General features: G+C 31.8%; 4 protein-coding genes and 1 long non-coding RNA gene across 10 annotated transcripts in view; 3 read left to right on the forward strand and 2 right to left on the reverse strand.

Moving 5' to 3' along the window:
• LOC108741583 (nucleolar complex protein 3 homolog) overlaps nt 1–5,882 on the forward strand; it is a 12,697-nt gene extending 6,815 nt beyond the window's left edge. For 2 of the 5 annotated variants that reach the window (XM_025978890.1, XM_025978891.1), the window contains exons 3-11: nt 1,878–2,092; nt 2,149–2,321; nt 2,364–2,720; nt 3,001–3,134; nt 3,194–3,394; nt 3,442–3,630; nt 3,689–3,870; nt 4,763–5,383; nt 5,678–5,882. In XM_025978890.1, the coding sequence (XP_025834675.1) occupies nt 1,878–2,092; nt 2,149–2,321; nt 2,364–2,720; nt 3,001–3,134; nt 3,194–3,394; nt 3,442–3,630; nt 3,689–3,870; nt 4,763–5,383; nt 5,678–5,864 (2,259 nt within the window). In that variant the 3' untranslated portion in view covers nt 5,865–5,882. Of the gene's footprint in view, nt 1–1,483; nt 1,770–1,829; nt 2,093–2,148; nt 2,322–2,363; nt 2,721–3,000; nt 3,135–3,193; nt 3,395–3,441; nt 3,631–3,688; nt 3,871–4,762; nt 5,384–5,677 lie in introns of those variants that run through there. The other 3 variants (XM_025978889.1, XM_025978893.1, XM_025978892.1) reach the window with 3 other exon arrangements.
• Nucleotides 1–7,811, forward strand: part of LOC108741582 (clavesin-2-like) — a 37,124-nt gene extending 29,313 nt beyond the window's left edge. The window contains exon 7 of the mRNA XM_025978895.1: nt 6,768–7,811. The gene's annotated coding sequence lies outside the window, so the exon portion shown is untranslated. The remainder of the gene's footprint in view (nt 1–6,767) is intronic.
• Nucleotides 271–1,386, forward strand: LOC108741587 (regulator of microtubule dynamics protein 1-like). The gene is made up of 2 exons (XM_018476431.2): nt 271–365; nt 497–1,386. Coding segments are annotated over exons 1-2 (879 nt in total). The 5' UTR covers nt 271–363; the 3' UTR covers nt 1,374–1,386.
• LOC112905791 lies at nt 5,647–6,648 on the reverse strand. 2 transcript variants are annotated; one of them, XR_003232004.1, is made up of 3 exons: nt 6,556–6,648; nt 5,916–6,004; nt 5,647–5,739 (listed from the first exon to the last, which is right to left on the reverse strand). It is a non-coding gene; the product is annotated as an uncharacterized LOC112905791 (long non-coding RNA). The 2 variants fall into 2 exon arrangements; XR_003232005.1 differs by having other exon boundaries at nt 5,650–5,739; nt 5,884–6,004.
• A 240-nt stretch (nt 7,812–8,051) lies between the features above and the next one.
• Nucleotides 8,052–18,094, reverse strand: part of LOC108741584 (zwei Ig domain protein zig-8) — a gene marked incomplete at its 5' end in the record, with an annotated part of 20,702 nt that continues 10,659 nt past the window's right edge. The window contains 2 exons of the mRNA XM_018476429.2: nt 8,052–8,830; nt 11,919–12,132. Coding sequence (XP_018331931.1) covers nt 8,727–8,830; nt 11,919–12,132 — 318 coding nt within the window. The remainder of the gene's footprint in view (nt 8,831–11,918; nt 12,133–18,094) is intronic.

The raw sequence follows: 18,094 nt of genomic DNA on the forward strand, positions 1-18,094 counted from the left end.
ATAATATTAATATTTACATAAGTGTTTTCTGTTCTTCTATTTAATTATTAATACTTATTTTTCGCCGTAAAAAATGTGAATAAGGTACTACATAATATTTTTTTTGTATTTATTTTATTTAAATATTAACTTTTTTACTTTTGAAAAATCAATTAATGACAATATCACTTTCAATTTTTATAACTAACATTTTACAAGCTTTATAATTGTCCACGTTTGCATATGATAGAAATCAGTTTTTGATTAACTTAAGGGTGAAATAGGTAGATATTTAATGCAGTTTTTATTTCGCGTCACGTACAGTCAATAAACTTACGATTAGATGATTAATATTTGGAAGATTAAGAAAATTCCATTCGTGACATGTAATTTGACATTTAAGTGATAAATCCACTTTTTTTAACTAACCCATTTCATCATTCATATGTACCATTCTTTTTTTTTTATTTCATTTCAAAACCATTTTTGAGTTAGTAATGTTTCGTAAATTTTTGAGGATAATTCAAACAAAATCGGGGAAGACAAATTATGTTAAAAGTGGATGGTTAAAATTAGCTGTACCTTGCTGGGTGTGGAAAAATCCATTTAATCCTTTTTACGACGATGGAAATGATAAAAAGATGCTTTATTGGTCCCTCCGTACAGTTGACGATACAATCAGAGAAGCCGACAAACTTTTTGAGACGGGAGATTACCTAGAAGTGTATCAATTATTAAATAGAATAAAATTTCGGGAAAACGTGGATGTTCTTTGGAGAGTGAGTCGTTCTTTATATAAAATGGCACAGGATGAGACCAATTCGAATAATATAAAAAGAGAAATGATCGACGAGGCCTACGAAATAATTACATCAACTTTATCTAGGGGAGCAAACAATCCGAACGTTCACAAATGGATGGCTCTCATCGTTAATTTTAAAACAAATCTGGAAGGAACTACATCGAAAGCAAAAAATTTGGGTGTCATTAAGAAACACATGAAAAAAGCAGTTGAACTAAACCCTTATGATGTATTTGTTTTACACATGCTGGGACAACTTTGTTATAATCTTAGCAATTTAAATCGCTTCGAAAGGTTTCTTGCTTCATATCTGTTTGAAAATCCCCCACCCTCGAGTTATGAAGAAGCATACGAATATCTTTCAAAAGCGGAAAGTATTCGACCCGGATTTTATATACCAAATTTGTATTTATTAGGGAAAACGTGCTATCGCATGCAGAAATATTTCCGAGCTAATTATTACCTAAAAATGGCTACAAGTTTACCACCAAGAAGCTCCTATGAGGTTCAATGTGCCAAACGTGCTAAAACATTAGTACAAAACTTATCTGAATTTGATATTTCTAGAGACGCTCTAGTTACTGACATATAAAGTACAAACTTGATTTCTGTTTATTATTTATTTATTAACAGTTTGACTTTTATATTAAATTAGAAAACAATTTTCGTTTCTTTTTTAATTTTTCTTAAGTTTTAAAACATTTTATGGTTATAATTTCTTTCTGGACTAATTAGCAACATAGTAATTAATTTAATAAAAATTACTTTGCTTCTACGTATTTGCATAACTCATAAATATTTACGGGTGTATAAAACGTTCAACGGTTAGGTAGACACAGCCGAAAGTTAAAATTGATGAACGAAAAATGAAGAAGAAGATAACTAAAACTATTTGCTTATGTTTTAAGCAGTTTTAAGGTTATCGAGTAATACATAAACGTGTATTTTAGTGTTTTTATTAATTTTAAAATTTGAAATAATGACAACGGTGAGTATTCTCAGAATTCCACCATATAACATAACCGTTACTTTTTTTAATTATCTTTAGAAGACTAAAATTTCAAAAGAAAAACGTAAGAATCAAAAACGAAATAAGGCACTTAAGCAAGGAACTGCGAAGAAAAAGCAGAAACATACAAATAAACATGTTACAAATGGATTTAAACCTCCTAAAACGGTTTATTCTGACGAAGAAGAAAGCGAAGGCGAGGATGATATGCTTGATATGGTAGAAAAAGAGGACATTTCGTTCCTAAAAAGTGCTATTGCAAATAGATCTTATAATCTTTTGAGTGGAATTAAATTTCAAGGGTATGACAGTAGCTATAGGGTTTCATTAAATTGGTTTAACTATTATCTAAATGTAGATCTACATCTAAAAAGGGTACAAAAAGAAAACATGGTGATGAAGATACTGAGGCATTAGAAGAGCATTATGAAAACCAAACAAAGGTTGAAAATAACGTCAATATAAAGAATCTGTTGCCTATTAAAGCACATGGTAAAATTATTCCTCAAGTGAGAGTGGAAGCAATAGAAGGTTTAAAATATTTTTAAAATAATACTTAAATTTTAAAATTAGTTGTTCTAGAAGACAAAGAAAAAACTGACTCAGAAGAAGACACTCAGTCAGATAATGAAGGAAGTTTTATTTTGGAAGAGGATGTTGTAAAACCGATTACTACTGTCGACCTACTTGCATCGCATGCTGAATCATTGAATAAGAAGAAAATTCAGATAGGAAGTTTATGTGCAGGAATTTTAGAAAATCCAGAAGAAAAATTGGACAATTTGAGAGTGGTTTTAAAAATTTTAGATGAAAATTTAGATGAAGCTTTCTTGACTGTCAGGAAAATTGTAATTGTGGCCTTACAAGAAGTTTTTAAGGATATTTTACCAGAATTCAAAATAAAACTTCAGGAAAATACAGGAGTGAAATGTAAATCTTAATTTATTTCATTAGGTAGGGAGAGCAGAATCGAAACAGGACAATTAAAGATTCATCAAATACTAATTAAGTGCCTTAATAAGGAATTAAATGCATTTTTTCAAAAATTACTGTTTACTATTAGATAAGCAAAAGTACTGGGTGACCTAGCGCATTTATTTTCTTATTAAATTGTATTGAGCCTGTTTTTGATTCTTTTAATGTTGCTCTTCCTAATGGGCATAATTATATTATAATTTTACAATGTCACGTTATTTTTAATTCTTTTTAGTAAAAAAGGAAACATTCAAGTTGCAAAAATATGAAAATACTTTATTGCTGTGCTATAAAAGATTTTTAAAGAAATTGGAAAAGTATATGGGTAAATTGATAAGGAAAAAGGGGAATACTCAAAAACCTACCCTTGTAAGATACTGAATCTGTCGTACATAAAAAAAATCAATTTATAATATACTTTGTTACAGGAACAAGAAAAATTAGGTGAACAATCTTTACAAACAATGTGTGATTTACTTGTGTCTCATCCATATTTCAATTTTTCTGAAAATATAGCACAAGCTGTTATACCATTTCTTTGTAACAAAAATAAGTCCATTAGATTGATAGTTAGCTCTGCATTTAAAAATGTATTCAAAGAAGATAAAAGGGGAGAAATTACCCTCAAGGTACAAAAACAAAAAAAAATTATTATATACTAATGTTATTTTTATAGATTGTAAGATTATTGAATCAGCTACTAAAAAGACACACCCATAATGTAAACACAGAAATGTTAGAGATATTTTTGTCACTTAAGATTAAAGAAGTAAATCTGGATCAAGAAAAAGAACATGAACTGAAGCAGAAAAAATTGCTTTCACACAAGAAAAGAGTTTTACAGTTATCCAAAAAAGAAAAAAAGGTATTGCGATGAAGACATTATACGTGATAGTATTTAAATAAAAGCTTTTTTTATTTAGAAAAAGAAACAACTGCAAGAGTTGGAAAAGGAGCTGTTGGAGACTAAAGCAGAGGAAAATAAAAAAGCAAAACAACAAAATTTAACTGAAATTACCAAAGTTGTGTTTGGCGTTTGTTTTAGGATACTAAAGACTTCCAAAAATACAAAAATGTTAGGAATTGCTCTCGGAATTTTATCAAAGTAAGNAAACCAATATAACCTATATTACAACAAAAAATATTTGAAATCATTATCACTTACAACGTTAAACAAATATTGTTTCTATTATTGTCAGGAACTAATTTGTTAATCAGAACGTTTAAAATAAACTTATTTTATATGTAAATTAGTTAAATTAACTGTTTTATAAATGTAAACATGTAAACATTGACGTCATATTAAGGCAGTTATATAACCGTACCAAATCGTAAGCCGTAAGTTTTCTTCACAAAAATCGAAGAAATATAATAAAAATACTGAAATTTAAATTTCGAAAGTTATTGTACCTGTTTTTTAAATCGTTTTTGTATCAGCTCAGATAGACTAAATAAAATAAAATGCCTTATAATAAAATTAGGAGTTTGGTACCATAGCCACTATTAGTAGGTTACTAAAGCAATTCTTGGACGAAAAGTGTGTGAAATTTTATATTCCTCATGCAACTTATGCTCTCCTAATACAAAAATCGGATTTTAAAATCGCGCTTAGTTTTTAGCAGGAACCAAAAAAGTGTGTCCGGCGCATTCACCAAAATTGATATTCTATTGTAACATATTCTCGGCTGCTTTTTCAAGGACATTTTACTGATTTATACGTTTTGTTTTTATTTGAATAAAAGGACAAGGTAGAAAAAAGACAAATAACGATTTACTTGAAGTTCTCTTTTATTATTAAATATGTTCAACGTATAAACAACAACGTTGTTCTTTTATTTGTAAAAAAAAATAATAAACAAAATTGATACTCACCCATCTTATTTTGAGAGTTTTGTAAGATGAAAGCTATTAAAAAACATTATTATATAGTTGATATTTTTAGGGTGTAAGTTATTTTAAATATGTAATATAATTATTATAAAAAATAATGTTTTTAGATTTGCCCACTGCATAAATATTGACTTTTATGTCGATTTGGTGAACACTTTAAAAAATTTAATGCAAGAGGACTGGTTGAGTTACCATGAGCGTCTTCATTGTATGAAGACAGTCTTTTCAATTCTTAGTGGTCATGGAGAAGCACTGAACATTGATCCATCATTTCTATATGTTAATCTTTATAAAGACCTTTTGACTATTCATGCATCTAAAAGTCACAATGATTTGGAATTAGCTTTAGAGACGCTCACTCAAGCATTAGTAAAAAGGCGAAAAAAGGTCACCAATAAGAGGATCATAGGTTTCACAAAACGTCTCAGCATTTTGGCATTGCAGCTTCTTCACAATGGTAGCTTGGGTTGCTTAGGAATAATACGGACATTATTACAACAGAACCAGTTTATTGATGTTCTTTTGGATTTGGATCCTTCTTTAGGAGATGGAAATTATCAACCAGAGATAGAGGACCCTGAATATTGTAATGCTTCAACAACAGCCATGTATGAAACAGTGTTGTTAAGTAAACATTACCACCCCATAGTGAGAAATTATTCAACGTTAGTTGCCCATGGTGTTCATGTTACTGGAGATAAGAGTATCCCAATTGATGTATCAAAACTGTGAGTATTTTGCATTTCTGGAGCTAAGAAACAAGGTGTCTAATTTTATGCTGACTAGATTCCAGTTTATTTATGATGTCTGCATTTAAGTGCAATAAATTAGATTAAGCAAAACAAGTACAGTAATGCACATATTTGTATTTTTGAATTCTTTATTAACTCTTGACAAATCCAAAAGATATTAAAGCTGCAACACGTTGCAAGTTGAAATTAAAATCAAATATTACATCCTAATTTTACATTACATTTTGTTAGTATTTCTACATTTTAAAACTTGTTTTTATTTACTTTCAGCACTCCAGAAGAACTTTGTAGAGACTTTGACATGGCAGAAATGGCTTTCAATCCCCCAGTTCCTGCCCCAAAACCAATTACAAAAGTGAAAATGGTTGGAAGACACTGTTTTGTTAATTCAGATTTTCATAGGTTTTGCTTAGAGAAATCAAAGTTTAAAAGAGATTGTAAAGGAATATTTTTGTAATAAAAATGTAAATAATTACGGTGCTTAACTAGATGATGTAAAACCCTTTACCATCTCATAATCCTGATAATAACATGTAAAGGATAATATAGCAAGATTGATTGCAATAAATCCATCTTATCTTAGAAATTACTTGTTATCTGCAAAGAAACAACAAAGAGTATGTATTTGTAATTAATATAATACCTTTGTTTTATAGTACTACAGATAATTTAGCTTCTTCAGGTAAGTTATGTAAATACTTCAAGTATTGAAAGACTCCTATTTATGAAATAACAGCAACTATATGATTAATACACTTTCTTGCAGTTAATCGAAATAAGAAACTTGTGTTAATAAATTTTCTTGATGGAACAAAAAGAATCTTATATTACAAGATTGTTTTTTTTATTTTAGAAGTTTTTTGTTAGTTGTAAGGATAAGAACTAGATACTAAAATGTCTCCTTTTCAGGGTATTAAGGGGAGCACCCATGGAATTATGTTGTAGATAATTGAGTTTTTTCATGTAAGGTACGTGTATTTCGAGTATCTAAAGAGCAAATATATGATTAATACACCTTCTTACAGTTAAATGAACTAAGAAATTCTCATTAATTTTACGTAGTTTCATCTTCTTGAAGGAACAAAACAAATTACAAACCAATATAACCTATATTACAACAAAAAATATTTGAAATCATTATCACTTACAACGTTAAACAAATATTGTTTCTATTATTGTCAGGAACTAATTTGTTAATCAGAACGTTTAAAATAAACTTATTTTATATGTAAATTAGTTAAATTAACTCCAATTTTCTTGTATCACATTCATCTCGAGAATGATATCCAACAATTTTATAAATAACAAATGAATTGATTAATCATATCTAGTCCATTTCTTTTGATTTTCATTATATTATGTGACCTCGAACTCGAATACTAATAATAGATACTAAAAAGAATAAAAATCCATGATAATCATCACTTGATCTGAATTATTAAACCACTGCTGAACTTTTTGATTTATTAACTACGATTTTTATGATTTCGTTTACTTTGCATGATGTCTATCTAACACTATCTACACTTTATTTCCTAGAAATATTTGACTGTTACCAAATTGAAAATTTATTATTTATTTCTTTTTTCATTTTATTTCTGTCTCCTTTACTTATCACTGAATATAACTTGATTTCGATATTCTGTGACACTTTTTTCTAAATTTCTTTATCTTACTTTGTTTCGTACTTTCCGGATCGAAAGAGTAATCGGGTCTTTGCAATCAAATTTTAAGTCCCGGACCATTCCCGAAAATGGTCCCGAAATGGAAATATGTAATATTTCTTCTACAAAAAATTTTTATTAAAAAAGATAACGCTTTATGGAAACCAAGTATTTTTACGTGATAGTAATAGTAATTACATTCATTATCAAAAAAATATGAAATGTTAAACAATAAGACCTAATGCCGACAAATTCTTTCGGGACTATTTATGGAACCCATTTTTGGACAAAATCCAGGGACAATTTCGAGATCAAATACCGCAACTGGAAACCTTATTTTTTACTCCGTAACTTTCAATTTATTTTGTGGTGATATGAATAATATTGATGATACTATTGTGATAATTTTATAGTTGAAACTTTTTCTCTCTTTCTTGTACTTCTATTCTGTCATCTCTCACAACTTTTCGTCGATATAGTTTTTTGTAATAGCATTATTTTTTAAGATATATATTGAAAAATAGGCATTTGTTGGTGCGGAAGTAGATATGTATAAAACACGTCGATATGTAATAATAATAAAGTTAATGCTAAATATTAAGAACTTAAACGTACCTTCTTTCTTAAAAAAATTACAATATGCAAAAAATATTGTATGATGGTAAATTATTGATACTTGTTAATGATAATTAGTTACTACTGTAATTTTTAATATTTTTGTTAAAAACAATTTTGGTATAATATTTTATAGTTNGTATTTTAATAGTTATAGTTATTTATACATGTATTCAAAAATTATTTTATGGTGTTTGTTCTATGGCGGTGGTAAAATTACGATTATTTCGAATCAAAAAATTAAGTATTTGTATTTTAATAGTTAAAGTATTTATACAGGTATTTAAAAATTATTTTATGGCATTCGTTACAAAACATCAGCGTGTTTATCTAATTTTAATACATAAATTAGACAAAAAGTAAAGATGGTTTGAGAAATTTTATTTTAAACAAACATTATTATAACAGATCAGATGGTACTGTGTAACAATAAAAAATTAATTGAACATAAACAATAAAATTCAACATCACAATTTTCATTACAACATCAGGGGGGCGAAAATGCAACATTAACACATTTTCCATTGTTTTTTTATTAGAGGGTTTCACGTGGATATTGTTCGATTCGATTGTGTGCTATCAGAATTTGCGAAAAACTGATGAGGACGATGTGCAAGAAATCAGTTTACAACAACATCTAATTTTACGTATCATGATTAATTAATTAACATCATTATTAATATTATTATTATTATGTTAATTTAGGTACATACTTAGAGTCTAGTCACGGAATTATTTATTATAAGAACTATACACACTAAAAACAGGTAAGTGTTGTTTTTTTAAAAGTTAATTAATTAAAAGATCCGATCGGATTTCCAGCAAATACTATTAGGGCAATACGTTGCAGAATTTTTCTTAACATTACAATTAACAGTGTCCATCGATTTATTTATTTAGAATCCTCTTCGAGTTTCGATTGCAATTTTCATTTATCATATTTAAGTATGTACAAAACGAAGATGATGTTCTTTTCAGTAAAGTTCCAACAAAGTTAGTTTGATGATGCATTTTTCACTTCACTTAAATAATCACAAGTTCTATCGTACGGCCGCTATAATCCCTGCTGATAGAAGAAAGAACAGCTGGCTGGCGATGCATTTTCCACATGATTTTCGCATTAGTATTGCGTCCACATTATCTCCTAAAACGAAATGAAAAGAGGAAAGGTTAATAAATTTGAATTTTATTACTAAACGTTGTACAGGGTGCTTCTGAAATAAGTAGCAAGCTTTCGAGGGTGTTAAGGTGATTAAGGGATAAAACAATTTGTAAGAAAACCTTCATCATCATCATCATCATAAGGTCATCAGTCCTAAGACTGGTTGGACACGTACCTCCACTCTTTCCTATCCTGCGCTAAATTTCGCATTTCCCTAAAACTAGAACAGCCCACATCCTTAACTATTTGCGAACAGTAATCTAATCTAGGTCTACCTCTACCCCTCCTAACTCCTGTTTCTGCCTCTAATATGTCTCTGACTAGACCTTCATGCCTGAGAAGGTGTCCTACCAACCTATCTCGCCTATTTTTTATTGACTTCCATAGAGTCCTCTGTTCTCCTATTCTTTCCAATACCTCTTCATTTCTAACCTTTTCTACCCACGATATCCTCATCATCCGCCTATAACACCACATTTCGAACGCTTCTAACCTTTTCTTTTCCGCCGCTCCCACTGTCCATGTTTCGCACCCGTACAACGCCGTGCTCCAAACATACACCTTTAACAACCTTTTTCGAATTTCTAAATTAACCGTTCGCGAGCATAGAAGTGACTTCTTTTTATTAAAGGCGACACGACCCTGCGCTATCCTCTGCTTTATATCCCTACTGCTCCTTCCGTCCTGACTTATCTGACTTCCTAGATATCTAAAATCAGCCACTTCTTCTAATTTTTCGTCTCCTATGTTTATATTCGCTCTTTCCCTACTTTTTCTTCCCTTGCATACTAGTATTTTAGTTTTACTTTTATTTATTTTCATACAACACTGATCTGTCAGTACCGCTTCCATTTTATTAAAAGCTATCTTTAAAACTCCTCCTTGCTAGATGCTAATACTGCTATATCATCTGCAAATCTAAGCACACTAAAAATTTGCCCTTGCACATCTATCCCTACAGTTGTACTGTCTTTAAGAAAACCTTACGAAGTTAAAATTTGAAGCCGGCCCTATCACCTCCTGCAAGCTTGCTATTTATTTCAGAAACACCCTGTGTATCTATACAGACTACTTTGATTTTTGATTCGTTTTAAAAAAGGTTTACATTTTAATTGATATTTGGACTCGTATGATTTTTAATCGGCAATTCAATGTGACTGTTTTTATTGAACAGGGTGTAGATATATTAAGGGTGATCCCATTCAAATTTAAAGAAAATATTCCACCTCTAGGGGATAATGTTTTCGTATTAAGTATTTTAATATTTTAGTTTACGTTTGTCCATACAGGCAAAGTTTTTATGTCAATTTTTATTTTCTAGATATTGGAAATAAAGTCAAAACTATAAAAAAAAATTTAGGGTTTTGGAAAACTGAAATTATTGCTTTATTAATGATTATTTTGGTTTAATAGGATTGTTCAAAGAGAGGAAAATTTTAAATTACAGAGTGTAAATTTTAGCAATATATAAGGAGTTTTTGGTAAAGGATGAAAAGGACCTTCTTCATTTGTCCACAGTTTAAATTTTGAAACTCGTTGTTTAATTTTTGGCAAGTACGAGGTGAAATGCACGAAAAATACTTTTAGCTCTTAGGGTAGAATTGCGCAACATCGTTTCAGCCCTCAGCCTTATTTTCGAAATTTATTTGAGAATGATTACGCAAAAGACGACCCTAATTTCCGCGAGTAAATGTACCACTTCCGGTTCTGAGGAAGAGTCTGACCGGGTCAAGGACATGTTTTCGTTCGCTTCCGTTCCCTCATTGTTTTTAGGCTCTCTTTTGTTCCTCGACGCGTACAAAAATTTTTATTCGCCCTCTCGCCGAAATTGTCTATTGTTTGACGTAAAATTGAAGCGTTCGTCGTCGACGCCGCCGACGCCGTCGTTGGTCGTTCAGCGGTAACATTCACAGAAAACAACTTTCGCACTTGTCGCAAGCAAGCAAGCTCGACTCTCTGTAGACTTATTAATTTCGGGGCGTAGACAATGAAGGCTGCGTCGAGTGGGATGTAACAGGATTAATTCCGGATGAGATGGTCTTTTCACTACGAACAAAAGACCCTGTTCGCGCTTTGTAACGAGCAGTAATGACGAAATTTATTTTGCATAATATTAATAATAGGGAAGTCATCTAGCAGCTCGACTCATCGTGATGATGTGCCCTATTGGAATGCTGTTGTTTAACCGATGACCACAGCAAACCGAGTTAGGGTTAGAATGGAAGGAGTGGTTGTTGAAAAGCAGGTGCACCCCTGCAATATACAGGGTACAAGAACTGAATTTCTACATAACAACGCTTTTGGGCCACTATGGTGTCATCCTAAGTTACAGACTGATAATTTTCTACTTTTTTGATCTTTTTGGAAGTGTATTATACAATAAAAATAATTCTAAGTGGTCTGTATTCTGTCGAAACTGCCAGGCGCGGATCGCGATTTCGATCATTTTGGATCTCATCAGCGCGTCGCAGGCAGCTCCGACAGAACACAGACCAACTTTTACCTGCTGTCTTAACAGTGCGTTTTAGAAAATACCACAAACGGTGCGGTAAACGCCATTTGTAGTACGATGCTACATTTTAGGATTACGTATGCTCCAACAAGGTCCATTTAAATATATGTATATCTACTTGCTGAAACGAATCCCGGCGTAGCTAACCTCAACGTGATAGGCTCGTTACCATAATCGAACAAATCAGAACATAGACCAACTTCTGTCGGAGCTGTCTGCGATGCGCTGATGAGATCCAAAAAGATCGAAATCGCGATCCGCGTCTGGCAGTTTCGGCAGAACACAGACCACCTCGAATTATTTTATTCGATTATGGTAACGTGCCTATCACGTTGAGGTTGGCTACGCCGGGATTCGTTTCGGCAAGTAGATATCCATATATTTAATGGACCTTGTTGGAGCATACGTAATCCTAAAATGTAGCATCGTACTACAGATGGCGTTTACCGCGCCATTTGTGGTACTTTCTGTATTATACAACTTCTAGAATGATTTTGTTGACGATAAGGGAAATGGATTCGATCTGTGTGGGAAGAAGATTTAAGGCAGATTACAAACCTTCGGAAACGTAAACAAATATTGACGCAGGCTCGGTATTGGATGCTGAACAAGTGTAGTTTCCGGAATCAGCTTCGTGAGTGTCAACAATGGTTAGCCGGCTCTTAGTACGGGGTCCAGGTTCGGTTTCAACGCTTATACCGCCTCTGGAAGTATCGTAGTTTATCATATTGTTGTTGTGATACCAAAACACGTATTGGGGAGGAGTGGGACTCTGCAAAAAAAATAAGGCATCTCAACAATATATACGAATCGAAATCTTATGCTTTAACATCATCATCATCATCATAATTACTTCACCAAGTATTTAATAAAACATTTAGCTATGTAATGTAATTTGGTGTGTCTATCTCGTCCGATATTACAACATTCTAATTAATAGATGGAAGTAACTAATGCGCTTAACTTTCAAAATAACGAAAAACAATTAAACCTATTTACATGTTTATATGGTTACTTTATGTCAGGCTATTGTGGGAAAGGTTTTTCGTCCCAATTTGGAGTGGTTCAACTAGTTATTTCAATATTGTGCTATTTTGAAATAGTTTTTGACTCTGCACTATTCTCTGTAAAATTGTTCTCATTTTCGGTAGGTATGATGTAAATAGGTACCTATTTTATAATGCATACAGTCGACAAAATAGTGTTACAGTGTTTCATTATATTTAATTAAGTTCTTCATTTTCGATCCACTAAAGTGTAAAGTAATAAGTTGTATTAAAGAGGTTCTTAGATGCAACCTGCATACGACGCGGCGTGCTTTATCTGGTTCCATGGGCACGATTTTGAGAACCTGCCCCTATCTTTCTCCAAAGTAACGAAAACGGGTTAATTAAGCAATCGAAGCATGTTTTCTCTGCTGCAAGAAAAATAGCTGTAGTTCGTAGCAAAAAAGGCGTTTTTTGTTTGATTAATTAGGAACTTTAATTTTTAATTAGTTCATTATTACCCTTCACATAGAAAAAAGAGAAAGTATGTTAAAATTTAATTACGAATGAACGCAGTGTAGGCGGAACAATGCTAAACGAATGAAAACATTCTCAGGATGCCTTTAACTAACGAAATGGAATTTTAAGAATTTATTAAATCTGTGAATACAGACAATTAGATACACACACACACACACACACGCAGATTAGACTCTTAGGTATTTCTATCTAATTTTATGTGTATCATGTATCAATATTAAGTACAAGAAAATCTACTTGTAACTCGCTCTCTACAATTTTGTTTCTCTATACAATAAATTATTCAGATAAAGATAATAATTATAATTATTTTCACATGAATAAATGTGAGAAATGAGGTATGAATAAATTTTCTTAAGACATTAACTAACATTAGCTTATATAATGAAAAAGTACCTACATGTTGTAAAATATTTTTACCTTTTTGGTCATTACTTAACCCGGATTTGTCTCTAGAATAAACCAGACAAATGCGTTAAATCGTTGAAAATAAAAAAGGGTTATGAGTCTGTACAAATTGCTAGTTTTACAAGAATAGCAAACGAACAATTAAGCCGTAACATTACTGTAACCATTACCATAATTATCTTTTGAATAGGCAATTAATACGGTTTTACCATGCCAACTATTAGTTAGGAAGGATATATGTGTAACGCGATTTTGCTATAGCTTTCGACACCATAAATCACAATATAAATTTCGTGCGTCTTCTCAACCCCCCCACATTTAGATCGATTATTCAAATGCTTCCCTAGGTAAAGTACATAGATGTAATGGGTATCTACACTATTAAATTTTCATTTCCATTATATTACTATCCATCTACTTCACAATTGTGTGTCCATTTCTTGTTTAATTTACTTAATGAGGTTGTGCTTTTGTAGTTTCAAAATGTCCAATTTTTCGTCTTCTTTATGATTTAATGTCCGAGTTATGAGAAATTTGGTAGACAGTTACATACTCAAAACAGGAGAAGATTCTCCTACCAGTAGCAACAAAAAATACATTTGGAAATTTGAATATAAGAATGCATGGTTTCCACATTAAACGGAAAATCCAAAAATACTTGTTTGATTTGACATTTATAAACGATTAGGAGAAAAATTGCACAATTAGGATAACAGTTTTTAAAAAGGTAACTGAAATTCTAATGTACCTCAAAACAGTCATTTTCGCATAGAATACCTCAAATTTCAAAAGTGAGGGCAAATTATTGATCAGATTTCTATTTAGAGCGTCGAAACCTCTTTTTGTTTCTACGATAATATTAAAAAATTCTCTTATTCTTGTTTGTAGATCTCTTATGTAATAGAAAATACCAGAAATGGCGCGGTAAACGCCATCTGTAGTACGATGCTACATTTTAGGATTACGTNGATTGTTTTTTTTATTTTTATTTTTTTTGTAATTGATTATTGCTTTTCAAATCAAGTCTGATATCCGTTCGATAGACAGGCCCATCATGAAATTCTTTTCTTTGATAAAACGCATGATAAAGCACGGAGACGAAACACGTGTCGCCCTTCGCTAAGGAAAGAAAATATCTTTCAAAACATACATACACCTACACAGAGATGAGTGAACATTCCTATAGCATTCTAGCATTCCCAACAGAAAAACAAACGAAATAAGAAGAAAAAAAATACATATATAAAGCCGCATTGGAGCAAAAATTGTATTCAGAAATAACTATGTAATGTTCGACTACAGTATACCGACCTGGACAGTTACAACTCTAGTTCATGGGCAATAAAAAATCTAACTCAATTTTTATGTATAAATTTTATATTGGAAGGTTTTACTAACGCAGCAACCAATCAAAACGTGACTGAGATTCGATATTTGAAATTATATATCTGCACTGGTAAGGAAAAATGTCTACTGAACGTACGATTGGACTTATATTACATTATTATTTGTATGAAAAGTGGGCTGAAGGTGTTAGTATGAATTCCTCTACGTCACGTCGTATTTTTCAAAAGATGATGCCCTTCGACGATTACATGTAATAGAATTATCTCCGTGTTCAATTCTCAACCTGCCAATAGTGTGTGTATGTTACAGTTAAAACCAGTGTTTAGGTAGAACGCGTTTTCCCTAGTTAGAACTAGTTTTTGCTAAATGCCTTTGTTGAAACTAGAATTAACTAGTGCTCAAAATTTAATATCAGCTAAAACTAGTTCTTACTAGACCAAACGCGTTTTTCCGAAGCGAGTCAGTTAAAGTTCATTATAAAAATGTTCCTTTTTTAAATTTTATGGTTGCGTTCAATCACAAATTAGTTTCTCTAATGTTAGTTTTAACTAACTACGTGTAATAAATGTTTAAATTTTGATGTAAAACCTTCAATGTTTTTTTTTTAATTTAAAACACCAAGAAGTATCTTTGATACACCCTCGTAAATGAAACATAGTAAACCGCGATTGGAAATATTATTGTGTTTAAAAAGTCGAAAAATTTAAAAAGGTTTCAAACTAGGCTAACTTTTTATTTCATCATGAACTAGGTAGACTGGAAAGTGATATTGGTTGACATGTATTTCTACATTTTTAGGTTTTTACCATAAAAATCAATTTAATTGTGGGGACTTCAGTTTTTTTGTAGTACTCTTCTTTAATGGGCACAATATCAATGATTATAATGTATCTAACTAATACGAATCCTTCTAGTTCCGTGAATTGTCGAGTTAGTTTTCCTTCCAGAAAACAGAACGTTCGTTTGATCTGCTATTTTTAAACGAATTTCAAAGAGAACGCGTTTAACCAAATTTCAAACTTCGCTTCACTTCGATTCATAGGGCTTTTATGATAAAAAAATTCCCTTTTGATTCTGCGTGTATTTGTTTATTGAAGATTTCGTTGTAAAGAAAAAAAATTGTCTAGACATGTGGTGCTGTACGAATTTAATGAGACTTCTAATTGATTTCACTTGAGGGATGAAAAACAAAAAGGAACAGCATTCTGCAGTAGAAGGTGATTTCCAGTTCGATGATTGTATCGAAATAGGTTGGAATTTTTCCATTTCGCTTGTCATTTAGTCCTCAATATTCGTATAATGTTCAGTATGCCGAAAACGTTTCGGAGCAGATGTGTTCGGTTATTTCGCGAAAGAAAACAATATAACCAGCCGCCGCAGATTACGCAGCATTTAGTCGACGAGCCGTTCATCTCTTGTTAGTATTCTTACCGCGGTTTAATTAAACTTCAATATTTTCGTACGCGACTTTTTTTAATTTCTCCTTTTTTTTTCTAATTCAATTCATATCATTAACTGTAATGTGAATTATTAATGGGTCTTATGAAAGCAAAATGGGGGAACGTTAAGCGTCATCAAGAGCCAGGCCAGGATGATGGGCATTTTATGCTTGACCTGGATTCGTATATATGTATATTCGCAAAAGATGCTTTACTTCTTTGAAAGTTTATTTTGCCACTTAAATTGGATTTCTCCTCTTTGAATGCCAAACGACCTTATAATAATAAAACGGAATTAAAGGAGAAAAAGTACAATTTGCCTTTTAAATAATATAAAAGTTGAATTTATTAAGTCTGTTATATTGAAGTTAACAACAGAAATTAATAATACGAAGAATTTATCAGCATGAGGCACAAATTAGCTTTGAATTATTTTTAGAAAAAATTCTGTTTCTACTGTTTATAAAAATATTATCATGTAAACATGTTTATCGCTTGTTTTTTGTAGGGCTTTTTCCCGATTTTCCCGAGTAGAACTCTTTTTTGTACAATGTCAAGAAAAATCTTATCAATATGTTTGTTCATCTAGATATTGCTTTTTATAGTGAATTTTGTAATGAAGTTTTGACAAGGTTTTGACTTATTATGGAGAGTTTCTTTTGGATTCGCTTAGTAGATCCTAATATTTATTTCTTTGAAAGGTCCTTCGTATGTGTGACTATCTTAATCAAGTCCATAGAATATGGATCTTGTCAGGATCTTACTAGGATGAAAGCTTTCCTTATCAGGCCTACGATCACAATTTCTAGTCGGTTACATGTACTTGCGACTTACGCAAACACTATTTCCTAATTCCTGTGAAGTAGGCATAACTTTTTTTTGTTGGAATTTGACGAAATTTAGTTAAACGTTTCATCATCATCATAAGGTCGTCAGTCTTAAGACTGGTTGGACACGTACCTCCACTCTTTCCTATCTTTCGCATTTCCCTAAAACTAGAACAACCCACATCCTTAACAATTTTTTGCGAACAGTAATCTAACCTAGGTCTACCCCTACCCCTTCTAAATCCTGTTTCTGCCCCTAATATGTCTCTGACTAGACCTTCATGCATGAGAAGCTGTTCTATCAACCTATTTCGCCTATTTTTTATTGACTTTCATTGAGTCCTCTGTTCTCCTATTCTTTCTAATAACTTTTTATTTCTAACCTTTTCTACACTCGTGATCCTCATCATTCTCCTATAACACCACATTTCGAAGGCTTCTAACCTTTTCTTTTCCGCCGCGCCCAGTGTCCATGTTTCGCACCCGTACAACGCCGCGCTCCAAACATACACTTTTAACAATCTTTTTAGTTTAATAATCACTTATTTATTCCGTTCATTCGTTTGGAACTACAGTAAGAGCCTTTGAAGAACGGTATCACTTTCAGTAGAAATACCACCGGTTTCAAGACTCGTTTCTGTACCTAAGGCAGAAATCTAAGTTTTTTTATCAAAGAAAATAAAGATATGCAACGTAGTTATTTTTGCACTTGTGCACCTCTGCATAACTTCGAAGCATTTGCGGGACTAAACCACGTTGTAACTTTACTCTCTATATAATTATTTCTTACAGTTACCGACGCGACGTAAGTTTAATTGAAACAATTTTAGTTGGAAGTTCGTGTAAAGTGCTGCTGTTTGTATTTTGGACTTACGGTTGAATAATTAAAATTGCAGATATATCACTTTCAAACTTAATATTAGGAAAGTAGGTTTAAGTCATATTATTACTAAGAGACGCAAAAAAGCTTTAGGTATTTCACATATATATCACAAAGCCATTAAAAATTTCGCTATGGAATTTCTGGAAAAACGCTCGGACTTGATTCAGTACACCATACTTCGAAGTGGTCTGTATTCTGTCGAAACTGCCAGACGCGGATCGCGATTTCGATCTTTTTGGATCTCATCAGCGCGTCGCAGGCAGCTCCGACAGAACACAGACCAACTTTTACCTGCTGTCTTAAC

The sequence above is a fragment of the Agrilus planipennis genome, unplaced genomic scaffold, assembly GCF_000699045.2.
Source record: "Agrilus planipennis isolate EAB-ADULT unplaced genomic scaffold, Apla_2.0 scaffold316, whole genome shotgun sequence".
Classification (NCBI taxonomy): Eukaryota; Metazoa; Arthropoda; class Insecta; order Coleoptera; family Buprestidae; genus Agrilus; species Agrilus planipennis.